At 43.7% G+C, this 24,529-nt stretch overlaps 2 protein-coding genes across 2 annotated transcripts; both read right to left on the minus strand.

Moving 5' to 3' along the window:
• Positions 1-8,948: 8,948 nt before the first annotated feature.
• LOC107380802 (zona pellucida sperm-binding protein 3) lies at positions 8,949-9,877 on the minus strand. The gene is made up of 2 exons (XM_015952158.3): positions 9,214-9,877; positions 8,949-9,141 (listed from the first exon to the last, which is right to left on the minus strand). Exons 1-2 carry the CDS (start codon positions 9,724-9,726, stop codon positions 9,019-9,021), a joined length of 636 nt encoding a protein of 211 aa, XP_015807644.1. The 5' UTR covers positions 9,727-9,877; the 3' UTR covers positions 8,949-9,018.
• A 2,799-nt stretch (positions 9,878-12,676) lies between these two features.
• LOC107380742 (aldehyde dehydrogenase, dimeric NADP-preferring) lies at positions 12,677-24,524 on the minus strand. Its single transcript, XM_015952072.3, has 10 exons — positions 24,301-24,524; positions 20,814-20,981; positions 20,501-20,732; positions 16,544-16,629; positions 16,153-16,361; positions 15,349-15,466; positions 15,122-15,263; positions 14,879-15,045; positions 14,670-14,769; positions 12,677-13,225 (listed from the first exon to the last, which is right to left on the minus strand). The coding sequence occupies exons 2-10, from the start codon at positions 20,967-20,969 to the stop codon at positions 12,912-12,914; spliced, it is 1,524 nt and encodes a 507-aa protein (XP_015807558.3). The 5' UTR covers positions 20,970-20,981; positions 24,301-24,524; the 3' UTR covers positions 12,677-12,911.
• Between the last annotated feature and the right edge of the window lie 5 nt (positions 24,525-24,529).

Raw genomic sequence — 24,529 nt, forward strand, 5'->3', positions numbered from 1 at the left:
CCATCCTATTTTCAGATGTTCTGGGAACCACCAGTAAACCTGCAGTCTGAGAGTAAAATGCTCAGTTAGGAACATATGGAAAAATCAGGTCACTGATGTATGATGGAGCTTGATTATTAAGAGCTTTATATGTGAGAAGGAGGATCTTAAAATCTATTCTGAATTTAACAGGTAGCCAATGTAGGGAAGCTAAGACAGGAGAGATATGATCTCTCTGTTTAATTCTCATCAGAACTCTAACTGCAGCATTTTGGACAAGCTGAAGACTTTTAACTACATTCTGTGGACTTACTGAGAGTAATTAATTACAGTAACCCAGTCTTGATGTAATAAATGCATAAACTAGTTTTTCAGCCTCACTCCTGGAAAGATGCTTCTAATCTTAGCAATATTCCGAAGGTGGAAAAAGAAAATCGTACAAACCTGTTTAACGTGGGATTTGAATGACATGTCCTGGTCGAAGATAACACCAAGGTTCCTTACTTTGTTCTCAGAGATTAATTTAATGCCATTAAGGTCAGATGATTGACTAAGCAATTTCCTTTTCTGAATTTCAGGTCCAAAGATGAGAACTTCAGTCTTGTCTTGATTTAAAAGCAAAACGTTTTGAGTCATCCAATTGTTTATGTCTTCAAGACAAGCCTCTAATCTAATTAACCGATGAGGTTCATCAGGGTTAATGGATAAATATAACTGAGTATCGTCAGCATAACAGTGGAAGTTTATCCCATGCTGTCTAATGATTTTACCAATTGGAAGCATATATATTTAGTAAAAACAATTGGTCCAAGCACTGAACCCTGTGGTACTCCACAAGTAACCCTGGAGTATGAAGATTTGTCATGAATGTTTACAAAATGATATCTATCAGACAGGTAGGATTTAAACCAGCCTAGCACTGTTCCTTTGATCCCTACAACATGTTCAAGCCTTTATAAAAGAACTTTGCTATCAACTTTGTCAAAAGCAGCTCTGAGATCTAACAAGACTAAAACAGACACAAGATTCTTATCTGAGGCCATGAGAATATCATTTGTAACTCTCACTAATGCAGTTTCAGTGCTGTGATACTCTCTAAAACCAGACTGAAATTTCTCAAACAGATCATTACTGTTTAAATGCTCACATACTTGGATAGCCACTATTTTCTCCAGGACTTTGGATAAAAATGGAAGGTTATATATTGGTCTATAATTCATTGGGTCATCTGGATCCAGAGAAGGCTTCTTAAGTAAAGATTTGATTACAGCAACCTTAAAATCCTGTGGTATGTATCAATTTACTAAGGACAGATTGATTATATCTAGAATGGGGGCAGTAACCAAAGGAAATGTATCTTTAAATAATTTGGTTGGGATTGGATCTAAAATGCAAGTTGAAGGTTTAGATGAAGCTGGTATTTTTGATAACTCTGAAAACTCAACTGGATCAAAACGGTTCAAACACAGATGAGGTTCTACGGTTACCTCTGATGCTGCCTCACTTACTGAGGAAGAAGAAATTGCATTAGGGAGGACATTAATGATTTTGTTTCTATTAGAATTCATTTTACTCATGAAAAATCCCATAAAGTCATTGCTGCTGAGGGCTAAGGGAATAGATGATTCAGAGCTATGATTCTGTGTAAGTTTGGCAACTGTACTGAAAATAAATTTTGGATTATTCTTATTCTCCTCAATTAGCGATGAAAAATGTTCAGTTCTAGCTTCTCAAAGCTTATTTTTATAAAGCACAAGACTATTTTTCCAGGATAAGTAGGACTCCTCCTGGTGTGTAAAGCGCCATGTTCTCTCCAATTTTCTAGAGTTTTGTTTTAAAGTTTTTAAATGAGAGTTAAACCAGGGAGCCAACTTCCTGTGCTTATTTACCTTCTTTTTTAAAGGGGCAACATCATCTAATGCCACACGTAAAGAAGAAGTAACCATATGAACTAAATTATCTAAATCATTTGTGAAGGGCCAGAAATGAAAATATTGCCATCAGCTAAGTTCCTCTGAGATGCTGAAGACAGTAAAGATGGAACAGTTGATTTAAACGATGAAACAGCGTTGTCAGATAGAGACCGACTATAGTGAAATTTACTTACATGTCTCGAGAACTCGGTTATATAAAACTCAAAATTTATCAAAAAGTGGTCTGAGAGGACTGGATTATGTGGAAATATTGTTATTTTCCCACACTCTATGCCATGCGTCAGCACAAGGTCTAATGTATGATGGCAGGAGTGGGTGGAGCTATGTATTCTTTGGGTAAAACCAATTGAGTCTAAGATATTTCTGAAGGCTACATTGAGGCTATCATTTTCAACGTCCACATGAATGTTAAAATCCCCCACTACAATGACCTTATCAGTATTTAGCACCAAATCAGATAAAAAATCAGAGATCTGATCCAAAAACTCAAAGTAAGGGCCTGGTGGACGATACAAAACTACAAACAAGTGTGGTTTTACAGTTTTGCAATCTGGATTAGGAAAACTAAGAATAAGATGTTCAAAAGAACTGTAACTATTAATTGGTAAGAGATTGATTATTAGGTCTGAATGAAAAATGGTTGCTACTCCTCCTCCTTGCCCTGTACTTTGAGCAATATGATGATTTAAATAATTAGAAGGAGTCGACTTGTTTCCAGTGTTGCTGTTGAATAAAGATAGCCTGGGGTGTCTAATATAATATTATTAAATGCTCAGAGCCTAGAATGACCAGCTTTCTGTCTAAATTAGTCATCTTGAAAAAGCAAGAGAGACATTTGTTTTCTGAGAAAGGCTGTGATACTACGTCACAAAAGCCACTCCTGCTTAAATCTGCTCCAACCAAGAGCGAACCTAGGCCTGATTTTTCACAATTCTCAATGATTGGATCATAATCCATCCATCAAATTGTCCTCTGTTGTTTGTGAAATGCTGTCTGTCTTCTGTTGGCAGAGCTGTGTTAGATGTGTGTGTGTGTGCGTGCATGCGCACGCGCGTGTGTGTGTGTAAGCATGTCATGAGCGTGTTGATTCTGCTTTACTTATTAAGCTCTATCCTTACACTAACAAAAAAGTAACTGAGTAACTTTTACTTTTGAGTCAAAATTCGGGCAAATACCGGTACCTTTATTTGTACTTGAGTAAAACTTAAAAGTATTGGTACTTTTACTTACGTAGAGAATTTGAGTACCCTTTCCACCTCTGGCTTTACCCCAGAAACAGTAAAGTTCAGGTTAGAAAAGTTTCTTCTGAACAAATCAGATGTCTCAAAGTCCCCGTGTGTGAAATCAATTGAAATCATCATGAAATAATGCGACTCTTTAGCACCATGCAGTTGAGAAAAAGTATTCAGCTATGGTGGCTTACTAATGAGTTTGACTGTATAATCAAAGTCAAAGTCAAGTCAAAGTCAAAGTCAAAGTCATTTATTGTCATTTCTACCACATGTACAGGACATACGGAGAAACGAAATTGAGTTTCAGCACACACAATTCAAAGATCAGACATACGTGGGTAAGACACATGACAAGAATTGGTGACTGCGGTCATTCGCAACATGAGTCGCGCTACCTTAATAGATAGATGAAAAGGGTGTTACATGAGGATAAGTGGGGGTAGGTAAAAAAAAGGCATAGCAGAGTTAGCCCCAGCGGGGAGTAACTCTATTATACAAAAAAAAACTCCTTTAAACATGGAAACACAAACAGCACAGATACAACATCAGAGTCCAATGGGGAGGCGGGGATGGGCGGGATCCTGAAGCCTCCAATGGGAGCTGCCACTGAGGCGCATCGACCAGCTGCAGACCAACAGGTGGGAGGGAGAGATAAGGACCAGAGAGCACATTGAAGTTTCCCGCAGACGTCTCAATCTGAAGGAAGAGGGTGAAGGTCGGGACACAACATCTGTCGGCATTCCTCCTTTCGTGGGGGTGTGTTGAGGCAGCCTTGAGAGGCTGCTGTGGCGTCAGATAAGGATAAACATGACTTTGTTTAGGGCAGGCAGAGATAATTTTCCTCTCCGCCTTGGAGTCTCTAAGTGGTCATTCATGTCCACCAGTGAAGCCAATTTTACATTCTAAACATCCCCGCATCGTCCGGCGACCCTCTCCGAGATCAAATCCATCTTGCGTACTATCACAGGCAATGCCGCGAGGACATTGTCCAGCTTACGGTTCACCTCGAGTAACGTCCCAGTCTGTGAGGTCACCGCCCGAGCGGCACATTCCGTGGGCACGGGTCGCACTCCAATCCAATCGCTCCCGTCTTCCCAAATTTCCAGAAAACCAGATATCCTCCCACTTCAATCAGAAGAAATCCAGTGATCAACAGGCCGAACATCCACAAATCTTCCACGTCCTCGATGGACAGCTGAGAGAGGCACACGATTTGCCAGACCTCCCAAGAATCGAGTGCATATCCCGATGCGAATGTGCCCTCGGGACAGGTGGGAGCCCCCTTCTCCGTTCTCATCGTAGAAAAAATTTTGTCAATCACGTTGAATGACCAGTTAATTAAGTCCATATTTCCAAAAAAGAGTAGTGGTTTCAGGAGAAATGCAGAGAAGTGCTCTGTAGGCAGACGGGACAAGAGCCTTGGGGAAGCCGATAAGGGAGCTGAGAAAAAAGCGTCTGTGCTCTCTGAAGCTGAGAAGAGAAGGAATGTCCAACCTGTGTAGCCTAACCCACACAAAGCTTAAAACAACCAACTCGACCTCATTAAAAACACATTTATAATTATGACTATATCAGCTTACCAGTTCTGAAGGAAGCAAGCTAGTTCTATTCTTGAAGCTGTCACGATTCACACACGGAGGAGGGGTGACGTCAGCCGGGAGGTCAGGTGTTGTGAGAAATTGTGTTCCCCTGAAATATTCTGTCCCCCGTGTCGGGAGATTGCACTTCTGGCTATTTTCACAACATTTGTGATACACTTTTACGGGAAAATGATGTAATGTAATGCAATAATGTTATGCTTGTGATTTTTATCTATATTTCCTCCTAAAAACAATAAAAACGATACAGTAAAAACATTCTTTTTCACTCTTTTGCAGCACGTTTATTTATCATTTTTGAAAGTTATGTAAAAAGATGAAATCTCACTCAGTTTAACCATCTTTTATTTGAGGTAGTTTAGTCCTCATAATGGACAGTAGGTTCTGTGGATTTGGAAATATTTGCTCTTGACTGCCTAAGGGAAACATAATATTTCAGGGGAACATAATTTCCCACAACACCTGTTTCACGTGGATCACAGCGCCTCAATGTAAACAAACTGACTGCAGCTACCAGCTTATATGGAGCAAACACAGGCTGATCGTTAACCACGACTGGTGAAGGAGGGTTGGTGAGCCAGGGACATGCTCGAGATCAAGTAAACAATGCTGACTTATCCACCAGCTAATCGTGGCTCACGACTGGCGTGGTGGAGATCGACATCAGGAGCTACCGAGCTACTACGTAGTTAGCCATGCCTAAAGCCAAGGTACATGCTGTGGATGCTGCACATAAACCCCCTTGGATTACCAGTAAAAAGGAGACATAAGTCTAAAGGTAACATTTGAGAAGCAGCTCTCTGTGTTGGAGTGTCTCTGTAACGCGTGGAGAACTACATCACTGTCAGTAGAGTGTTGTGGAGATGAAGTAAACCATGCTGATTAAAGCCTGATTCATGCTTCTCGGTCAGCTCCAAAAGGGAGAGACACGTACGCACGGATGGAGATGTTTTGCCCTCATACTTCTCAGTCTCCTGGGGAGTGTTGCAAAGCAATTCTCCACCAGGACAACAGAGGGCGTAGCGATGTTCTGTGGTATCCTGTCATGTATCCGGTCCAAGATCGTGTGTTTATATTGTGTTTTTTGTATATAAGAGACTTTTTAACACAGACACATTTGTCTCTCATCCTCCTCCACCTCTTCATGCGCTCGCCACCTCTAAACCCACGTTTCCTGTCATTTCCGTCCACAAATAAAACGCTTGCTGCACATCTTTTCACATCTCCATTCACGGGGAATTAAACGTTCATGTTTTTAGAGTTTTTTTGCGAGGTATTCTTCAAGCTGCTCCATGTCTGCCACTAGTTATCCTCGGCTCTCTTTATGTTTTGAGGGCGCAATGGCGGCGCTGTAGACGACAGCGGCGTCCTGATCAATCACAGGCTTGCGTTGTCCGTCTCGACGGACGGATGTTTAGAAAAGAGAGCTCGACTCCGTCCATCCTTGCGGAACTCTCCAGCAGGCCCGCAAGGACGGATAATGGCGTTGCGTGTCTCCACACCGACACAGACGGAGAAGCATGAATCAGGCTTTAGCCACTGGCTAGCGGACGAGTGCTGGAGCGTGTTGGGAGAGACGGCAGACTGCGGGAAGAGAGGAGACTTGAGTAGAAGGACACGTTGGGACCGGGTCAGGAGTTCTGGTACTAGGAAAAGACAGATGAACAACTTGAGGTGAGTTTGGGAGTCAGAGACACTAATCGGAGCGGGCGGGGGTCTGAACATATGCAGCTTCCTTGTGTTGGACATGACAAACTGACAAAATGTGTGTCTTTTGATTTAATTGTTATTTATTCAAACTAACAAGTACAGCAACAGTGTAGCTATTCTTTTCCATTTCTTAGTTGAATTACCAGACTCCATGTTTCCAGGGCACACTGCTGCCCTCTGCTGGTTCTTTCAGGTTACAGTAATAGTCCAAACGGGTAACGTGGAGCTCATATGTCCCTTAACAGCTACTGTATTTTAAGATGGTGGATGACCATGGAGCATCAACCACAGTTTATGTATATAAAAATGTATAATTTCAAGTTGAGAGGAATATTAATTGATGTTGGTGAGAAATGTTAGTGAAAAAAGACAAGTTTGTGAACTGGAAACACAGGATTTGATAGTAAACAGGTAAAAATGTCACACACTGGGCCTAACGCTCCTCAAACTCAAACCCATCCCCAACAATGTGGGACACAAAGTCAAACAGAACATATTTACTAGAAGTCATAGATAACAAATGTGGTTCTATAAGCTGCTGAGTCACTGGGTCCTTAACCTGCATCATATTTTCATTCATCCCTCAGTAGGGTCACAGGAAGCTGGTGTTAAACTCCAGCAGTCATTGGACAGGAGGCAGGAGACATCGTGGACATCACCACTCCATCACAGGGGCAAGCAGCTACAAACTCACCTGGGGACAATTTAGGCCCTGTCCACACGTAGCCGGGGATCTGCCAAAACGTAGATATTTTTCTACGTTTTGGCCTGTCATCCACACGAAAACGGAGTTTTTTCACACAAAAACGGATCTTTTTAAAAACTCCGGCCAAAGTGAAGATCTGCGTTTTCTCCGTTTTGGGTGTCTGCGTGTGGACGGACAAAACCGGAGTTTTAAGGTCCGCAACGTCACTTTCCGTGACAAAAAATGCTGACATCACGTGTGCGACCTGTGTTTACACTAGCCGGCATCATGGAAGCCCTCAGAGCTGCGCTCTGTCACTACCCGATCCATCAATTGTCCAAGCGCTTTCTGCTTGTTTGTGTTTGCAAGCGGAATTACTGCTCCTTGCGGAAGACCACAGACGAATGCCTAGTCCACACGTAGCCGGTTTTTTTTTTTAAACAAATATCCGCCCCTCCAAAAACTTGCATCCACACCACAGCGTTTAAAAAAAAACTGTGCACACGTACCCGGATAAATACGTTGTTAAGGACATGCCAGACCTGTAGGCGGCAGTACTTCCCCCGTTCTTAACCTCGTCCTTCGTCTGTGGTCTTCCGCAAGGAGCAGTAATTCCGCTTGCAAAAACAAACAAGCACAAAGCGCTTGGACAATTGATGGATCGGTTAGTGACAGAACGCAGCTCTGAGGGCTTCAGATGCCGGCTAGTGTAAACACAGGTCGCACACGTGATGTCAGCATTTTTTGTCGCGGAAAGTGACGTTGCGGACCTTAAAACTCCGGTTTTGATCGTCCACACGCAGACACCCAAAACGGAGAAAACGCAGATCTTCACTTTGGCCGGAGTTTTTAAAAAGATCCGTTATCGTGTGAAAAAACTCCGTTTTCGTGTGGATGACAGGCCAAAACGTATAAAAATATCTACGTTTTGGCAGATCCCTGACTACGTGTGGACAGGGCCTTAGTCTCCAGCTAACCTCAACGGGCTTATTTTTGGACTGTGGGAGGAAACATGCTTGAGACAACATGCAAACACCACATAAAATCTGTAGCCTGGATTTGAACTTTCTCTGCATGTTATAAATTCTACCAACTCCACCTTTGACAGGTGTGTTTCATCTCTGGGCTCCAGATCACCTTATCTGATTTTTTTAATCTCCATAATGTGTGAAGCTATGCTGAAGGCAAGTGCAGGTAGACGTTTACTGTAAATCTGGCATTTTTACAGGTTTTAGGTGAGAAGTTAGACCTTAAATGTCCATACATTGAGTCATTCCATCAGAAATCAGCTTATTTTTTAGTTCACTGCACTGGTAGAGATGCACCAGGTGTTCCTCACTTCAATCACTGGTGAGGAGCTCCATTGTAGCCCCAGCTGCCCAAGGAGGTTTTAAAGGCATCAACATTTTGTCTTTGCCTGCCATCCACAACTATTTCCATAGGTAGAAAAATTCAAGACCATGTCAACCTTAAACAAATCTGTTTAAAGCAATACTGTAGCAAACAGACACAAGTTTAGATTTAACTTCTAGAGCAGAGCACAGCCCACGTTCAGCTTGGACTTTCTACTCTACCGGTTGCTACAGCTGGTCTTGAATTTTTTGCCGGTACCAGTAAGCAACCATTTTGGTTCAGGAGAACATCCACTAGTACAAGACAATACGTGCTTGTTAAACTGGTGCGGTATAATTCAGGACAACATGCGCCAACATTAAGAGCTCTAACAGTTTGAGTTAAAGGCCTGCTTTTCTCAAACTGCAAAATATGAGTCACAGCTCAACTCTAAAGCCAAGTCACAACAAGATCCAGATTTAAGACACAAAGCATGCAAAATATTTATTTCCAGTAATCAGCTGACTCCTGCTGTGAGCTGCTAGGGGTTAGTTGGCGTAGTGACACTCCACTCTGATGACGGTCCTCTGGCGCCTCGTGATGGGACTGGAGTCCAGCATCCTGGGCTCATACACCAGTTTATAGGCATAAACAAATCCAGACTCATATACCTGCAAAACAACGACAAGTGGCTCAGACAACTAGATACAACCAGGTGAATCAGTCCGAGGAGAACTTTATACCTCCAGTGTGCTGCCACAGTCATGCAGCTCAGACTCAAAGATCAGAACATTAGAAGAGGGGTCCATCTCAGTTGGTGGACAGCCTCCAAGTGTGATGTCATCTGGATGGATCAGTCTGCCCAGGCCCAGCAGGTCCTGACTCACCTCCACCTGGATCCTGCTCTCCCCACACCTCACAGCCACCCGACTGGACACGGCCGGCTGAAGCACGTTGAACGGGACAAGAGGCTCGATCGCTGGGGTCACTGGAGACACGGAGTCCTCTGGAAACGTCCACTTGAACTCATCTCCTTTGGACTGGACCTGCTTTGAGAGGAACCTGTTGGCCGGCTTCATAAACACACTGAAGTGTTTCCTCTCAGGTCCTCCTGCTGCTGACCGGACTTGCACTTCACCAGGAGAGTGCATCACGGCCGCCCAGTGGGCTGCTGGTCTCATACTGGGGAGGCGAGAGTCACTCAGCCCAACCAACACAAGAACAAAGCTGAACACGATGACCTGACTGGACTCCATTGTTACACACAAACACACACACTTTGCTCCTCAGCTTCTTAAACACAGAGCCAGATTGGCTCCTCCCCCTTCCTCGTTAACTAAATCCCTCTCCACACATGTGGAAGTCACAGCTGCTCATCTCCAGCTGATTGATCCATCCTGGACCTGAGATCCTGATCCTGGGAACCAGTTGGTGAGGCCCACTCTTCTCAATTATCCAGATTTTAGATGACGTTTCTGCATATTGGTCATTTACATCGTGTTTTTCCTCATTTCAGAAAATTAAGTCATGAAATCATAAATGAATCAAAACTACCTTTTGAAAAAAAAAGAAAGAAAGAATTGGGTTTGTGCCAAATTATGTGATTGGATAAGGGTAATCAATGATGAAAACGTGATTTAACTAAAATGTCAAATAAAACTTCAGCTAGGACTATTTTTCCTAACAGGTCCATTAGTCTTAGTCAAAGCTAATTTAGGATGAGGCTATTTTTAAAACCAATGTTATTTAATTTCACTTTAAACACGAACATATTTGTACCCAGGCAATTAAGTCCTAAATTTGGTGATGATGATGATGATGATGATGATGATGATAATAATGAATAGGTTGATGATGATGATGATGATGATAATTAATAGGTTGATGATGATGATGATGATGAAGAAAAGCATGATGTTGATGTTGATGATGATGATGATGATAATAATGAATAGGTTGATGATGATGATGATGATGATGATGATGATGATGAAGAAAAGCATGATGTTGATGATGATGATGAAGAAAAGCATGATGATGATGATGATGATGATAATAATGAATAGGTTAATGATGATGATGATGTAGCATAATGGTTGATGGCTCTTTTATGAAAGATGAACCATTCAACATAATAATCTTGAATATTAATTTTTACAAATTAATAACCAAATGTTATAGAGATAAGAAGACTCAAAGGTTGTTTTCATCGATAAACTGACGATCGTATCCGTTTGTGTTTCAGTTCAATGAAGAGACAAGTTCAAAATTTAAGAGTTTTAATTCTTCAATTTAAACTAACGATTTGAAATGACAATCATAGGAAAAATAATCAACATTGGCAACCTTGTTGGACAATCTTTAACAGTTGATATTTTAAGCTTGCACAAATAGACCTTGTGTTGGATGTGCTAAGATTGAGGATGATGGAATTATGAATGCGTGCATGCAGGTGTCTGAGAATGCTTCAGGGAGAGAAAAGGTGTCTGAGTGAAAAATGATGTTTTGCATTTAAACTTTAGTTCTTATTAGAAAAACAGCATCAGAACGCTATCTATCGTGTTCTGCCTCACCGTACTTAGGACCCCCGTTTAGATCCGGACCTCGGAGGATGTTTATCCAGGTCACACCTTGGCTGGCAGAGGAGACAAAGGTGTGCGACGATCCGGTCCAGAGTTGACCTCGGTACACGTTGCTGAAGCGTTTCGGCAGATGCGCTTTCTCATGTTTAAATTAACTCAGAAATCAAAAGACTCTGGGACGAGTCTGCGTTAGCGTTTGCATTTCTGCTATTCTGTCTGGCTTGACAGAAATAGCGTGGTGGGAGAACAGGAGCCTGCAGGGCTCCTTTCCCCGTGGCGTTCGTTCCGCACTTCCTCTCTCTTTCGTTCTCACCCTCGTTCTGACTCCTTACCCAAAACACTTCTCTTCCCAAAGCAAACTTGTTGTGCGTCAGAGCAAATGTGTTTTGAGTTACTGTGGATACGGACCTGTGTGAGCAGGTGTGAAGGTCATTGCTAAACATCTTCAAAAACATTATTTAATTAAGTACTGATTCATTATAGTTCATTATGATTACCCAAAGCATAATAATCATTCATTTGATTAAAATACATTTATATGAGCAAAGTGATAAAATGATTATTTAGCATTAATAAACAAAGAAAGCTTTAGACTCTGTTTTATTATGACTAGACTGTGTGAGAAATCCTTCTTCTGAAGAGCAGGTGTTGGATGTTGTGGAGTCCTTCAGACTTGCTGTAGGCTCAGGTTTTAATCTGTGGGTGAAGGTGCTGGTGACCCAGCTTTGACCCAGCCGGGAAAATACGACCTTTGGCACAGAAAACCCATACTTCCTCACGCTACAATGATAATAATGAATAGGTTGATGATGATGATGATGATAATAATAATAATGAATAGGTTGATGATGATGATGATGATGATGATGAAGAAAAGCATGATGATGATGGTGATGATGGTGATGATGAATAGGTTGATGATGATGATGGTGATGATGAATAGGTTGATGATGATGATGATGATGATGATGATCATGAAGAAAAGCATGATGATGATGATGATAATAATGAATAGGTTGATGATGATGATGATGATGATGATGATGATGATAATGATGGTGATGATGAAGAAAAGCATGATGATGACGATGATGATGATAATGAATAGGATGATGATGATGGTGGTGATGATCATGAAGAAAAGCATGATGATGGTAATAATGAATATGATGATTATGATGAAGAAAAGCATGATTATGATGATAATGATGATGATGAGGGTGATGAGGGTGATGATGATGATGATGTAGCCTTCGTGTAGATTATTTCAAAAAGCCCAAATAAATTTGAAAACCAATTGTTGAAGCTATATCTCTACACTAATTATTAGGTTTTAATTATTTTGTGATAAATGTATAACGATTGAACGTAAACTGAAGCAGTTTTTCTTATCCCCAGAATTGTTAAGCATTGTATGCATGTTTGTTTTGTCCCATCAGAGATATCTGGGGTTGCATGTTTTGGCAATTGCCATTTTGTAGTCTGAAGCTGAAAAGTTTGGGAACCAGTGATTTAAATGGCATGGTTATTGTTTGGGAATGCAGCTAAGCCTCAATTTAGTCATTTGTGTGAGAACAAGCGTGTGTTTGTGTGTGCGTTGCCATGGCAGAAAGCAGAAACCATATTTTATTATTAAATCTTTTAATATTGGAACAAAACTGCTTACACCTTTATTTCCCCAGGAAGTAAATTTTGTCCTAAAAATGCTCAAACAGCATTTTCAGTGTTGAACATCCGGTACAAAATGAACACACAGCAAATAAAAGTTAGCTCAAGAACATCAAAAGGTTATGCCCTCCCTACGTATCTGTGTGTAACAAGAGTGTGTGGGTCACGTGAAGAGACATGCTGCTGCGTCTTCAGTTATAGAAGCCTCTCCAGTACCAGCAGGTACAGTTGAGGCCTGCGGCGATGAGCAGGATCACCAGCAGGGCGATGGACAGACACACGCCCAGGATGGTGGCAACAACAGCCCAGATCAGCGTCCGCTTGGACATATCAATCAGAGGAGACCTGAGGGCCATTCGAGCTCTACGCGCCCGCCGACGATCCTGAGGAGGATAACGAGCCAGATTCACACTCTCCATGTTCAGAGAGCGCACGAGGCACGCTCTGTGGTGACTCAGCCGGTCAAACGTGTGTTTGCCGTGGTAACAGCCCACCCCGCTCTGACCTGGAGGAGAAACACACACACAAACCACCTGGAAATGAGGTATTTGACACATCAACATTTTTATCAGTATGCTGTTGACACAACATTTCCACTATATGTCAATCTCAACTCAAGTATTTAATTCATGCAAAGACATCTAAGCATTTAAGCTCCTAAATCGAGTTATGAAGTGAATAAAGTGAAAAAACTGCGAAAAAAGATTAAAGACATGACGATAACAAGGTGCAAAATGGTTGTTGTTTCCTTAAAAACAACATCAGAGTTTAAACAGGAACTAAACAAACTGTGAACAGACCCCTGAGACTATAAATGGATTAAAGGTAAGAAGTCTCTGACAAACAAAAGGTCACATGCTCTAATATCTCATTGGACCGCCTTTATCTTTGATTACACACACATTCTCTGTGGTGTTGTTTCGATGAGCTTCTGCAACGTCACCAGACTTATCTCCATCCAGTGTTGCATTAATGTTTCACCAAGATCTTGCACTGATGATGGTAGAGTCTGACCGCTGCACAAAGCCTTCTCCAGCACGTCCCAAAGATTCTCAATGGGGTTACGGTCTGGACTCTGTGGTGGCCAGTCCATGTGTGAAAATGACGTCTCATGTTCCCTGAACCACTCTTTCACTATTTGAGCCTGATGAATCCTGGCATTGTCATCTTGGAATGTACCCGTGCCATCAGGGAAGATGAAATAACCTGGTCATTCAGTATATTCAGGTGGTCAGCTGACCTCATTCTTGGAGCACATCCTGTAGATGAACCTAGACCTGACCAACTGCAGCAAGCCCAGATCATAGTACTGCCCCCACAGACTTGTACAGTAGGCACTAGGCATGATGGGTGCATCACTTTATCTGCCTCTCTTCTTACCCTGATGCACCCACCACTCTGGAACAGGGTCCATCTGGACTCCTCAGACCAGATTTTCATAATGTGTTGGACAGTTCTTAACCCAGTTTTAGTCGTTTCTGCATCTCCTTAGATGTTTTCTCGATCTGACCCTTCTCAAACAGACAAACGTCTTTTCCGCCACCACCAGATGTGTCTTTCCACATGTTTGCTTAAGAAATGAGAAGCAACTCATTGCACCAGTTGTGTTTAAATAACTTGTTACCAGCTGAAAAACAATCGCCCACGCAGTAATTATCCAATGGGAGAGTTGGGTTAAACAAACTTTACATTTAATCATTTGTGAGAAAAGACGACGACTTCTGCTCTAAATTTATATAAAGACTCCTTTAGGTCCACTGATGGATGAGGAGTATCAGGCTGGTGAGCAATGATGTCTGTCCAACAATACTGAATAGAGGTTTAATGATGAATGTACCGTATAATCCCACTCAAAGCACTTTACACTATAAGATTCTCTCTCTGTCTCTTACACACACACACACACACACACACACACACACACACACAAAGTTTGTCGTTGTCCTCACCAACACCACCGAAAGGCAGCGAGCTGAGTGTGTAGTGCATCATGACGTCATTGACTGTCACTCCACCGCTGGTGGTTTCCTCAATCATCCGTTTTATTGCCTAGGCGGGACGAGGGTGAGATGGGGGTGGGATGGAGGTGAGACAGGGATGATAATGGACTGAGATGAAGACAAGCTGCAACCTTTAGCAGCTGCTTTCTGTGTCTCACCTTCTTGTCTGAGCAGAAGACGTAGAGGGCCAGGGGCTTCTCTCTCTCATTGATGAAGCTAATGGCATCATCCATGTCGCTGACAGTCACGATGGGCAGAACAGGACCAAAGATCTCCTCCTGCATCAGCCTGGAGTGGGGGGGCACATCCTTTAGCACTGTGGGGGCTGTCAGAACAGAACCAGGGTCCATTAAACCAAAATAGAAAGCGGATTAGCAAAAGCAGATTAGAAACGCTCCCACCGATGTAGCATTGTGAGGAATCGCTCTGTCCACCAACTACAGGGGTGTAACCCTCCATCAGACTCAGGATTCTGTTGAAGTGCCGCTGGTTGATGATCCGGCCGTAGTCGGGGGAGCATTTGGGGTCAGCGCCATAGAATTCCTGCGATAGATCACAGAGGTTCCGATAAGGACGCGCTGCTCTTCCAGCAGAGGACACTCTCAGCAGGTCTCAGCTGAAGCGTTACCAGCAGAGTTTGTCGGATGCATTCGACCACCTGCCCCTGGATGCAAGGCTCACAGAGGATGTAGTCAGGAGCGATGCACGTCTGGCCGCAGTTAACAAACTTCCCCCAGGTGACGCGACTGCACACAAACCAGCTGGTGTTAGTGATCATCAGCTTCACTCTGAGTGGAGGTGAATCAGGAACAGGTCTAATCTGAACCCTGAAAATACCTGCTGGAGATATTGCTGCTAAAGCTGCAGACACACAAGTACAAACAACTTTTAGTGTTTGCTGATTATCTTCACTGAATATAAACATCAAACTCGTTTATTCCAGCCCCTCAAAAACAGCCAGAGAGACAAACCGAGGCTGTGCTGTTTGCAGGTGGGAGGATTGTTCTGGAAGCAGCAGAACTAGTGGTACTGGTGAGGCTGCCGGGTCTCAGTAGCTCTCTGGAGGGATTCTTCCTCACTAGCAAACTTCTAATATCTAACTCAACATTACAAACGACTTTGATTTAAACTGTTAACAGACCTCCTGGTGTGACAAGGCCAAGCGTGGAGACCACAGCTTGGTGTTTAACCTTTCAACGCTCTGATGATGCTGTCATCCATCGATTATCTGGTTAATTTGATTCATTTTCCCGTTCTCACCTGAACTGTTTCACTCAAACAGGTAAATATCAAGCACCTCTATAATTATCACAATTAACATTGTCCAAATCTCTGGAGCTTTCAGGGTCAAAGATCACATCAGACCCTAACCCGAACCTTCACAAGATATGGATTTTCCTGTTTAGAGTAGGATCGGTGATCAGCGTGTTACCGGCAGGCTATCCTGACGTCGCTGTTCTTGTCGATGTAGCAGGGGCTCTTGCCCCCCAGCTCCAGGGTCACTGGGGTCAGGTGGTGAGCTGCAGCTTCCATCACCAGCTTACCCACCCTGCTGCTGCCTGTGTAGAAGACGTGGTCAAACCTGAGCCTCAGCAGCTCCTGGGTCTCTGACGCCCCGCCGATCACCACCGGGTACAGGTCCTAAAAATAAACCAGAATCTTTCATTTTTCTTTCACTCAATAACCCTAACAAGATTAAAGCGGCACATAAACACAAACTATGAGTCATGAAAATGAGAATCCTTTCTAACAGTGGTTCCTGTGGGAGGTTCTACTGTCATCCTGTCTAGCATTAGTGCAACGGTACCAGCTGGTGCTCAGACCTTGTCCACATAGCGAGGCAGCAGCGCCCGGAGCAGGAGGGATGAGCACTCGCTCAGCTCAGACGGCTTCACCACGGCGGCGTTGCCTGTTGACAAAGAACACGTTTTCTGTGAATGAGATGAGATCAGCGGTGACGTGGGGCAAGCACATGGGAAGGAGGGAATGTGGTGGGGGGGCGGGGGGCACAGAGAGCAGAACAGCAGGATGTTTCTCTCACGGGAAAATAAAATAATCCCACAGAGGGAATCGTCACAAGGAGAGGAGTAAAGGTCACACTAGGGTTATTTATGTTTGTTTAGGATTGTGGAGTGTACTGAATGAAGAAAAGAGCAGTTGATTCTGCAGCTTTGCAACAGAAATGTTTCAGACTGACAGACTTTACTTTCCTCAGCATAACCTCAGCAATGAGTAAAACGTTTTTAAAGGATTTTATTTATCGAGAGAACAAAATTCCTCCAGAACATCCTGATCCAGTCTGAAAACGCTAAGTCCTTCCTTAGTGAACTCTAAACAACGCTCAGAACTGAGCTGGGATAGTAACAAAACAAGCCAGATGTGTTAGATTACACCCCAGATGAGCTAATCCAGTGACACAGACCTGTTTAGGAGCTAGATCCTCAGTTTGTTCCGGTCGTTCTGTTTGGAGTGACCCGTTGTTATGTCGAGATATGTACCCTGTTAAATACCAGTTCAATCTACCGGCACCTACGTGCCCGCATCCACTTTGTTCTCTGGTGACGACTGATGGATAAATCCTTCTGCCCAAACCTTAAAGGGGCATTATGGAAGTTTGACAGCCAAAACATGTATAGAAATAATACATTTCTTTTTCATACATTCTCCTGCAATGCCCTGGTCCTGTAGGATGAGCCCTGGCATTTTTACTGTGATTGCCTGTTTTTCTGTAAAATCACAGAAAAAGAGAGCTGCTCGGGTCGAGCAGGCTGCTTCATGCGCATTCACACCAAGCCCCCACAATGCGGCTCTAAAATTGGTCTCAACCCGGAAGTACCAAAAATTGCAGTTCCACCCTCATCCACTAGGGGCTGGTGTCAGAAGCGAGCAAATCCTCATTGACTCCCATGTTAAAAATAACAATTTCACAGCAGAAATAAACATGTTTACAGCCTGGTACCAAAACATGTTTTTGGTTTAAATTATCTAGTTTACACTCATGACAACTCTGAGGGGGGTGAATATTTTTCTCACTCTTCTGTTTAAGTGTATTAAAAGCCTAAAATTCTGTATAATTAATGAGCATCAGACCCACGTGACCACAGAGCTAGCTCCGTGGAAAGGCATCAGTAGAGCCTCGGTCTGGCCTGGAAACTGCTCCGGGATTTTGAGTCTCTGTGTTTATGTATTCTGTTTTGGATATTTTTTGTGCAATTGTTGGACAAAATGACTTGCTGTGGCATTAAATGCACTAATAGAGCATCCAAGGAGTCTACACTTAATTTTTTTGGTAAGTAGAATTATATTTATGTATTTTAGGTCACTGCCGAGCTGAGCTTAGATTTTAAAATGTACTGTTTAATCATGAAATTTAAATATAATAGGGTAAAACCCAGTGCATTTAACATAATGCTGCACTTTAGAAAATGGGTTGAAATATAACATGTTGGTGGAGCTGGGTTCCGACTATCGGCTTGTGGAGCTCTCGGGAGACCGATGTTTTCCACCCGGTTCTCCCCTCCCCACAGCTCGGCACATCTCTGTCTGATCGCGGCTTCTGTCTGCTGCGCGGGCTGACGGCTTGTGGAGCTCTGGGATGGAAACCTTTCCACCCGGTTCTCCCCAGCAGCAGCTCTGCGCATCTTGGATCGCAGCGGCGCTTGTCTGCTGTGCAGCTGCCGGCTTGTGGAGGTCTCAGAGACCTCTGTGTTCCACCCGGTTTTACCCAGCGGTCAGCCCAGCGTATGACCCAGAAGCTCTGGTGTTGTGCACAGTTAACTCCGGTTGTAGCTAGGTTGCTACCTCCGTTAGCTTAGCTCCCACTTCCGCATTAGCTTTGGGTTAGCTTCAGGTTAGCTTGTAGCTAGTTTGACCGGGTGTCGTCAGTTGATCCCAGCCTTACAGCCCCACCCTCAGCTCCACCTCTCTTCCCTTTTGTGGAATTGTCTGGGCTTGACGGAACCTGTGACACGGTCAAAATGGCGGTGGTGGCCACCTCCCATTTTAGTACAAAAACTTATTATTGGAGTCTATGGAAACCCATTGTCCATATATGTATGTCGATGGTTCACGCTCAGGCATCGCCAGTAGCATTTGCTATCCATAGCTTTAACAGCAGAGTGAGGTAGTGCCAACTCAGCAACGTTGTTGCTGTTCCTAACGCCTAGTGATGAACCTAGCTACATTTCTGAGGACCCTTAGCTACTTTCTTCTAGATATTTCCTGCAAATTAGCAACAAAATAGCCATTTTTCTCTCCATACCGTTCTTTGAACGTTGTTTCAGCTGTTATCATATAAATGTTACAGATACAAAAGATGTTACTGGTGATTTAGCTCTCTTAGTAAGACAATGGACTCCCATGCAGAAGACTTGGGTTTGATTCTTCAAGTGAATATAGTTTTGTTAGAGGTTTTTTTTTACATTAATGGTATATTTTTTTACAGTAAGATGCTGTAATAAAAATGAACTTGTCATCTGTTGTATAATTGCTTTATATAAGTTATTGATCACTACTGTTTGTCAATCACACTTATCATGTTTACTGTTTGTCAATCACACTTATCATGAGGATGTAATCAAGGTAATCATGGTGGAGGTATGCAGCTTTGCACGCACATCAGGGAATGTATAAGGAGCAGAGCAGAGCTCAGGGGGTTAGAGCTGCTTGAAGGATTCTACCTGACGAGGTTCATGGATTACATGTGTTCAGTTCTTCACCTATCATGGATTACGTTTTCTAACTGGGGTGTTCAGCTCTCCACCCATAAGCAACGGTAAGAGAAATGTTTCGTTCATGATTGATAACTTGTATGAATGCCGGTTGAATAAAGCCTTGTTGTTCATCTGATATTCAAGTTGTGTTTCATTGTTTCTGGCGTCGACTTGACAACGATCCTGATTAAATAAATATAAAGTGTAAAAAGAGACTTTGAGTCTTTTAAGGTAATTAAAATAAAATAAAACATTTTATTTTAGAACAGATGCCCAAATTTTTATTTGAGACTCACCGAACGGCATTGAATTCACAGATAAAAAAGATGTGGGTTCAACTTTCATTTTGGAACAATTTTTCAAGCAAGGGAAGGGAATGATCTGAGCATGCAGGAGGACTGACCCATCATAAACCTTTGTCGGCTGTGCTGAAGAGAAAGGTACAGAACCAAATTATTTAATTAATTAGCTACGCGTTCTCCTGTCCTCTGTCCTCCGGGCCACACACACACACACACAAGGGACTGTCAGCTCTCAGAACTCTGTGAAGCTGACCCCCGTCAGCTTCACAGAGCTTCGTCTCAGCTGTTATTTTCGTTAAGGAGTATGCACGTACAGCATGCGCGCCTCGTGCACGAGCCTACTATTGAAGCTGCCATTACGCTTTTGGCCTGAGGGGGCAATCGCGAGCATAAAAATTCTAAACTGTAAAGTCCCTTTAAGACACCACGAACAGCAGCAGACATTTTCGTTTCATCATCTCATGTGGTCCATCGTATCTCACTGCCCAGGCTCCACGTAGAGATCACCATCATGACTGGGTTGGTCCCAGTGTGATGCATGATGGTGGAACTATCATGATGTCACAGACATCTACTGACAATCAACAATGACGATGGTGAGAAAAATAAATGTTCTTCACACACCTGACCTCAGGAAACTTAATTCTTCTGAAGAACTGAGACAAGTCGATCCGTGATAAACAGTTTTGCTCAGGGACCTGAAGCTGTTTACACTCTAGAAGGACTCTGCCCCATGCTACCAAGTCCCTTTCAGAAGAACACCTACCTGCTGCAATGGCCCCCACCAGTGGCTGCAGGGTGAGGGACCAGGGGTAGTTCCAGGCCCCAATGATGAGGACCACTCCGAGGGGCTCCGGCTGAACGTAGACCTCATCTGATATCGTGAGCAAGTTCTTCTCTACTGGTCGAGGAGCTGCCCAGTCAGAAAGCTTCTCAATGGCCAGCTTGATCTCGTTCTCAATGCCAATCAGCTCCAGGAGTGGAGTGTCGTACTGGCTCTGAGAAAAAAACACACAGAACTTCTCAGACAGACAAATAAAAAGCTTCCCCACATGCTCGAGCTCAGGAAGTCCTCTCACCCTGTTGATGTCCTGCTTGAGGGCGGTGGAGATCTCTGTCTCTTTCTCTGTGATCATCTTCTGCAGGGCATGAAGCTGCTGCAGTCTGAACTCCAAAGGACGAGTCCTACCGCTGAGGAAGGCCTCCCTGGTTCGCTGGAACACCTGCCTCTCCATGGTCACCTGCACCTTCATCAGCAAGAACAAGAACTTCATCAGGTTCTAGCTCACAATATCCTGTATGTCCTCTCTCTGATGACAGGGCCAATCCAAACACACTGTCCACCAGAGACCATGTCCATCACACACCCTGTCATCTGTCCAGTAGACCTTGTCCACTAAACACCTTGTTCGCCAAACACCCAAACTACCAGATACCCTGCCTACAGCACATCTTGTCCATCTGTGCAGCAGTACCTGGACCAGATTGTGTAGTGTGTGCGTGGGGAGTGTGAGTAAGTGTATGACGTGCATTCTTGTGAGTCTTTGGGTTGTGTTCATGTGTGAGCATGAGGGTGGGGAGTGTGTGACTGCCAGGTAGGTTCTGGGACATCTGCCACACTTCCCACTGGTGGATGGTGCCTCCGTCTGCCTGTATATTTGCAGATCTCGTGTCTTGGACTGGGTGTGTGGCACCTGCCGGCTCACTCCCAGTGTCTGCCTGGTGGGGCCTGGGCCCTTGGGCTCTCTTGGGCACCCTTAGGTCTCTGGCCACTCAGGTCCCTGGTGTGAGCGGCTGTGGGCAGGGCTTAGGGGCTTAGGGGTTATAATCTCTTAGGTCCCTGGCACAGCTGCTGATTGCCCTCCTCCCCACACCCAGGGTGAGCCTCTACCGTACCATACCATACCATACCATACCATACCATACCATACCATAGTTTATTTATATAGCACATTTAAAACGCAGCATGGGAGCTGCCCAAAGTGCTGCACAGGCTGGACCAAAACATGACCAATCTAAGCAACTAAAACAGAGGATAAAAATAGCGATCAAAAGCAGATTAAACATGAGGAATACTAAGAACACATTAAAAAAACTAAAACCAGTCACTGTCTAAAAGCCACATCGTAGAAGTGGGTCTTTAAACGAGATTTAAAAATCGCCAATGATGGAGCCTGCCGAACTATAATAGGTAGAGTTCCACAGCTTTGGGGCAGCATATACAAATGCTCGTTCACCCCGTGATTTGTATTGCATCCGGGGCGTCCAAAGCAGCAGGAGGTCAGCCGACCTCAACATGCACGTGGGAACATAGGGAGTGAGCAGGTCAGAGGGATAAGGAGGTGCCAGGTCGTCGAGTGCTTCAAAGACAAATGTCAATAACTTAAACTGTACTCGGAAAATGACAGGGAGCCAGTGAAGATGTTCCAGGACAGGGGTAATATGGCTACGTCGGTGCGTGTTTGTCAAGAACCTGGCAGCAGCGTTCTGGACGACCTGCAGCCGATTCAGGGCAGAGACCGGAGCACCAATTAGGAGGGCGGTGGCGAGAGGTAATGAAAGCATGGATGACTGGCTCGGTCTGAGGCGAGTAAGGTGACAAAGCTGATTAAAGACGTCAGACTCATTTAACGGCAGTAAAGAGTTAATTGTGCTGTACAGTATAGACTGGTCTTAGTCTCTACGCCTCTCAGGGTGGGCAGCTGCTCCTGCGGCGGTCTCCCTGAGGTTTCCACATGTCACGTTCTGGCCCCGGACCTCCACTCCAAGCTTAATCACTCCTGAACTCCTCCACCACAGACCCAAACATGCCCCAGTTTTCCAGAAGCCAACCTCCAGACTCCACCTCTCATCTTACCCCGTACCGGACTTCCTGCCGACATCACCAGCCTGGGACTACTTCAGGAAGCCAGAATCATAGCTCGAGGCTCAGTCATCGTCTCGTTTTGTTCCAGGGAAAGTTCCGACCATCCAACTGAACCTTGTCCAGAGCCTTCCAGACCAGCCAGTCTGTTACCAGTCATATCGGCTTTCTGCAAGTCATTTCTCAGTGTGTTCTTGTTTCCCTTCAAGCTTTGTGCCACAGCTCTTAACTGTGTGCCTGTTCAACCCCAGTGTCAGTCACTCCGCGCTTCAGTCATAACAACATGCCACATCCAACTCATGCTTCTGTTTGCTCCAAGCCAGATCCTGACACCACGCTCCAGAAGGGCCTCTGAATGCCTGGGGCTTAGATCTCTTTTACGTCTTCCAGGGGTCTTGGGGGGGCAGGTCTGTGGCCCTTCACACTCACCATTGGGCACTCCTGTAGAGAAACCTTTCATACACAAGTGCATGAACACACAGGTGCTCACAATATGCTCTCACAAGTACGGACTCAGGTGTTGTTATCACTTAACTTAGGGCTGTGGTTGGCACTAAATGCACCATGAATTATTACCATGTGCTTTTCAGCAAAAACATTACAGTTACATATCCTGATGTTGTTGGTGGTTCTCTTTCTTTTCTGTCTCTGTGTCCGTTGGGATTAAAAACAACCAAAAGCATTTCTAATATTTTGATGTGAGGTGGGGAATTATAGATTAATCTAAAACACTCTACCTGTGAGAGTAAAACTGTAAAGCTTGTTTTTGGCACTCAGACATCAATTCTGACTGATTTACAATTGAACATGACTTGGGTAAAAATACATCACGTCCATCAAACAGCCCGAAAAAAACTCAAGGCACTCAACTCAGACTGAAGCCAAATTTTTGCTGATTTTGACTCAATTTGATCACAAAAATCTCTGAACTTTAATCCCAGTGGCCTGGATGACCTGCACTGTACTTCATACACATTTTAATTATAAATAACTTAAATTCATTTCATTACTTTTCCATTTAATTAGATTTTTGCTGAAATGGCCTGTTTAGGAGTCAGAATTCAGTTTCCTATCCTATCATTTTCCTATTTGTATGTATGTTCACTTCATTGAAGACACAATTAGGTCCACATCAAGAGGGTTAAAAGAAAGAAATTTACTTTTGACTTGCAAGTGACATGGTCCCACCTCTATTTAATGTTCTGGTTTGAATGCAGCTTATCTAAATTATCACATCACATGTTTATATCAGCTTTTATTGCTTTATATCTCTGGCATTCTTCCTATTATCTACTCATGCACATCAACAAAAATATTTTATCTGGAAACTAACTCTTCCCTTTTTTAAATCTGGATTTGTTGAACATCAAGAACATAAAAATCAAACATTAAAACAAACATATTTTTAATAAGAATAAATAAATTACATTAATGTAAAACGTTGTTTCCCTGAGGAGTGTAGCAGGTTTAAGATAAACAGATTACAGAGCAAGAAGCCAAAGTCCACGAGGACACCAGGTCTCAGGAGTAATTCTTATTCTCACCTTCATGTAACAGTTAAATAAGAAAATAGAATAAGATAAACTATTTAACACAAAAGTCAGAGTTCCTCTCCAGCAGCTCTGAGGCCATTAACGTTTATCCACATTTATTCTAAACCTGACATAAAGTCCATAAACACAACACAGGTGCATTCGACTCACCACGCGCGGTCCAGTAGAACTCAGGCAGAACTCATCCGGTTCCAGTCCGCTGGAGCAGCTGGAGGTTCGGCTGCAGCCTGGTCTCAGCGCGCGCTACTCTGGGATCAGTTTACCGGGAAGCTTTGTGCGTCCGGGACCTGACCACCCCTCCACCGATCAGCTGATGAGGCTGCAGCAGATTATGAGTCAGGTCACTGCCGACAGCCCTGGAAGGGATTCGCCTCATTAT

Source organism: Nothobranchius furzeri, chromosome 13, assembly GCF_043380555.1.
Source record: "Nothobranchius furzeri strain GRZ-AD chromosome 13, NfurGRZ-RIMD1, whole genome shotgun sequence".
In the NCBI taxonomy this organism is placed as follows: Eukaryota; Metazoa; Chordata; class Actinopteri; order Cyprinodontiformes; family Nothobranchiidae; genus Nothobranchius; species Nothobranchius furzeri.

Bases quoted from the DNA above. Each gene is read 5' to 3' on its own strand.
- LOC107380802 (XM_015952158.3), bottom strand. From the start codon at position 9,726: ATGGAGTCCAGTCAGGTCATCGTGTTCAGCTTTGTTCTTGTGTTGGTT. The intron at 9,142-9,213 runs GTATAAAGTTCT...GTTGTTTTGCAG, and splicing joins ACTGTGGCAGCACACTGGAG to GTATATGAGTCTGGATTTGT.
- LOC107380742 (XM_015952072.3), bottom strand. From the start codon at position 20,969: ATGGAGAGGCAGGTGTTCCAGCGAACCAGGGAGGCCTTCCTCAGCGGT. The intron at 16,362-16,543 runs GTCTGAGCACCA...GTTTATTTTTAG, and splicing joins TGCCTCGCTATGTGGACAAG to GACCTGTACCCGGTGGTGAT. The intron at 13,226-14,669 runs GTGAGGACAACG...TTTCTCCTCCAG, and splicing joins GCTGCCTTTCGGTGGTGTTG to GTCAGAGCGGGGTGGGCTGT.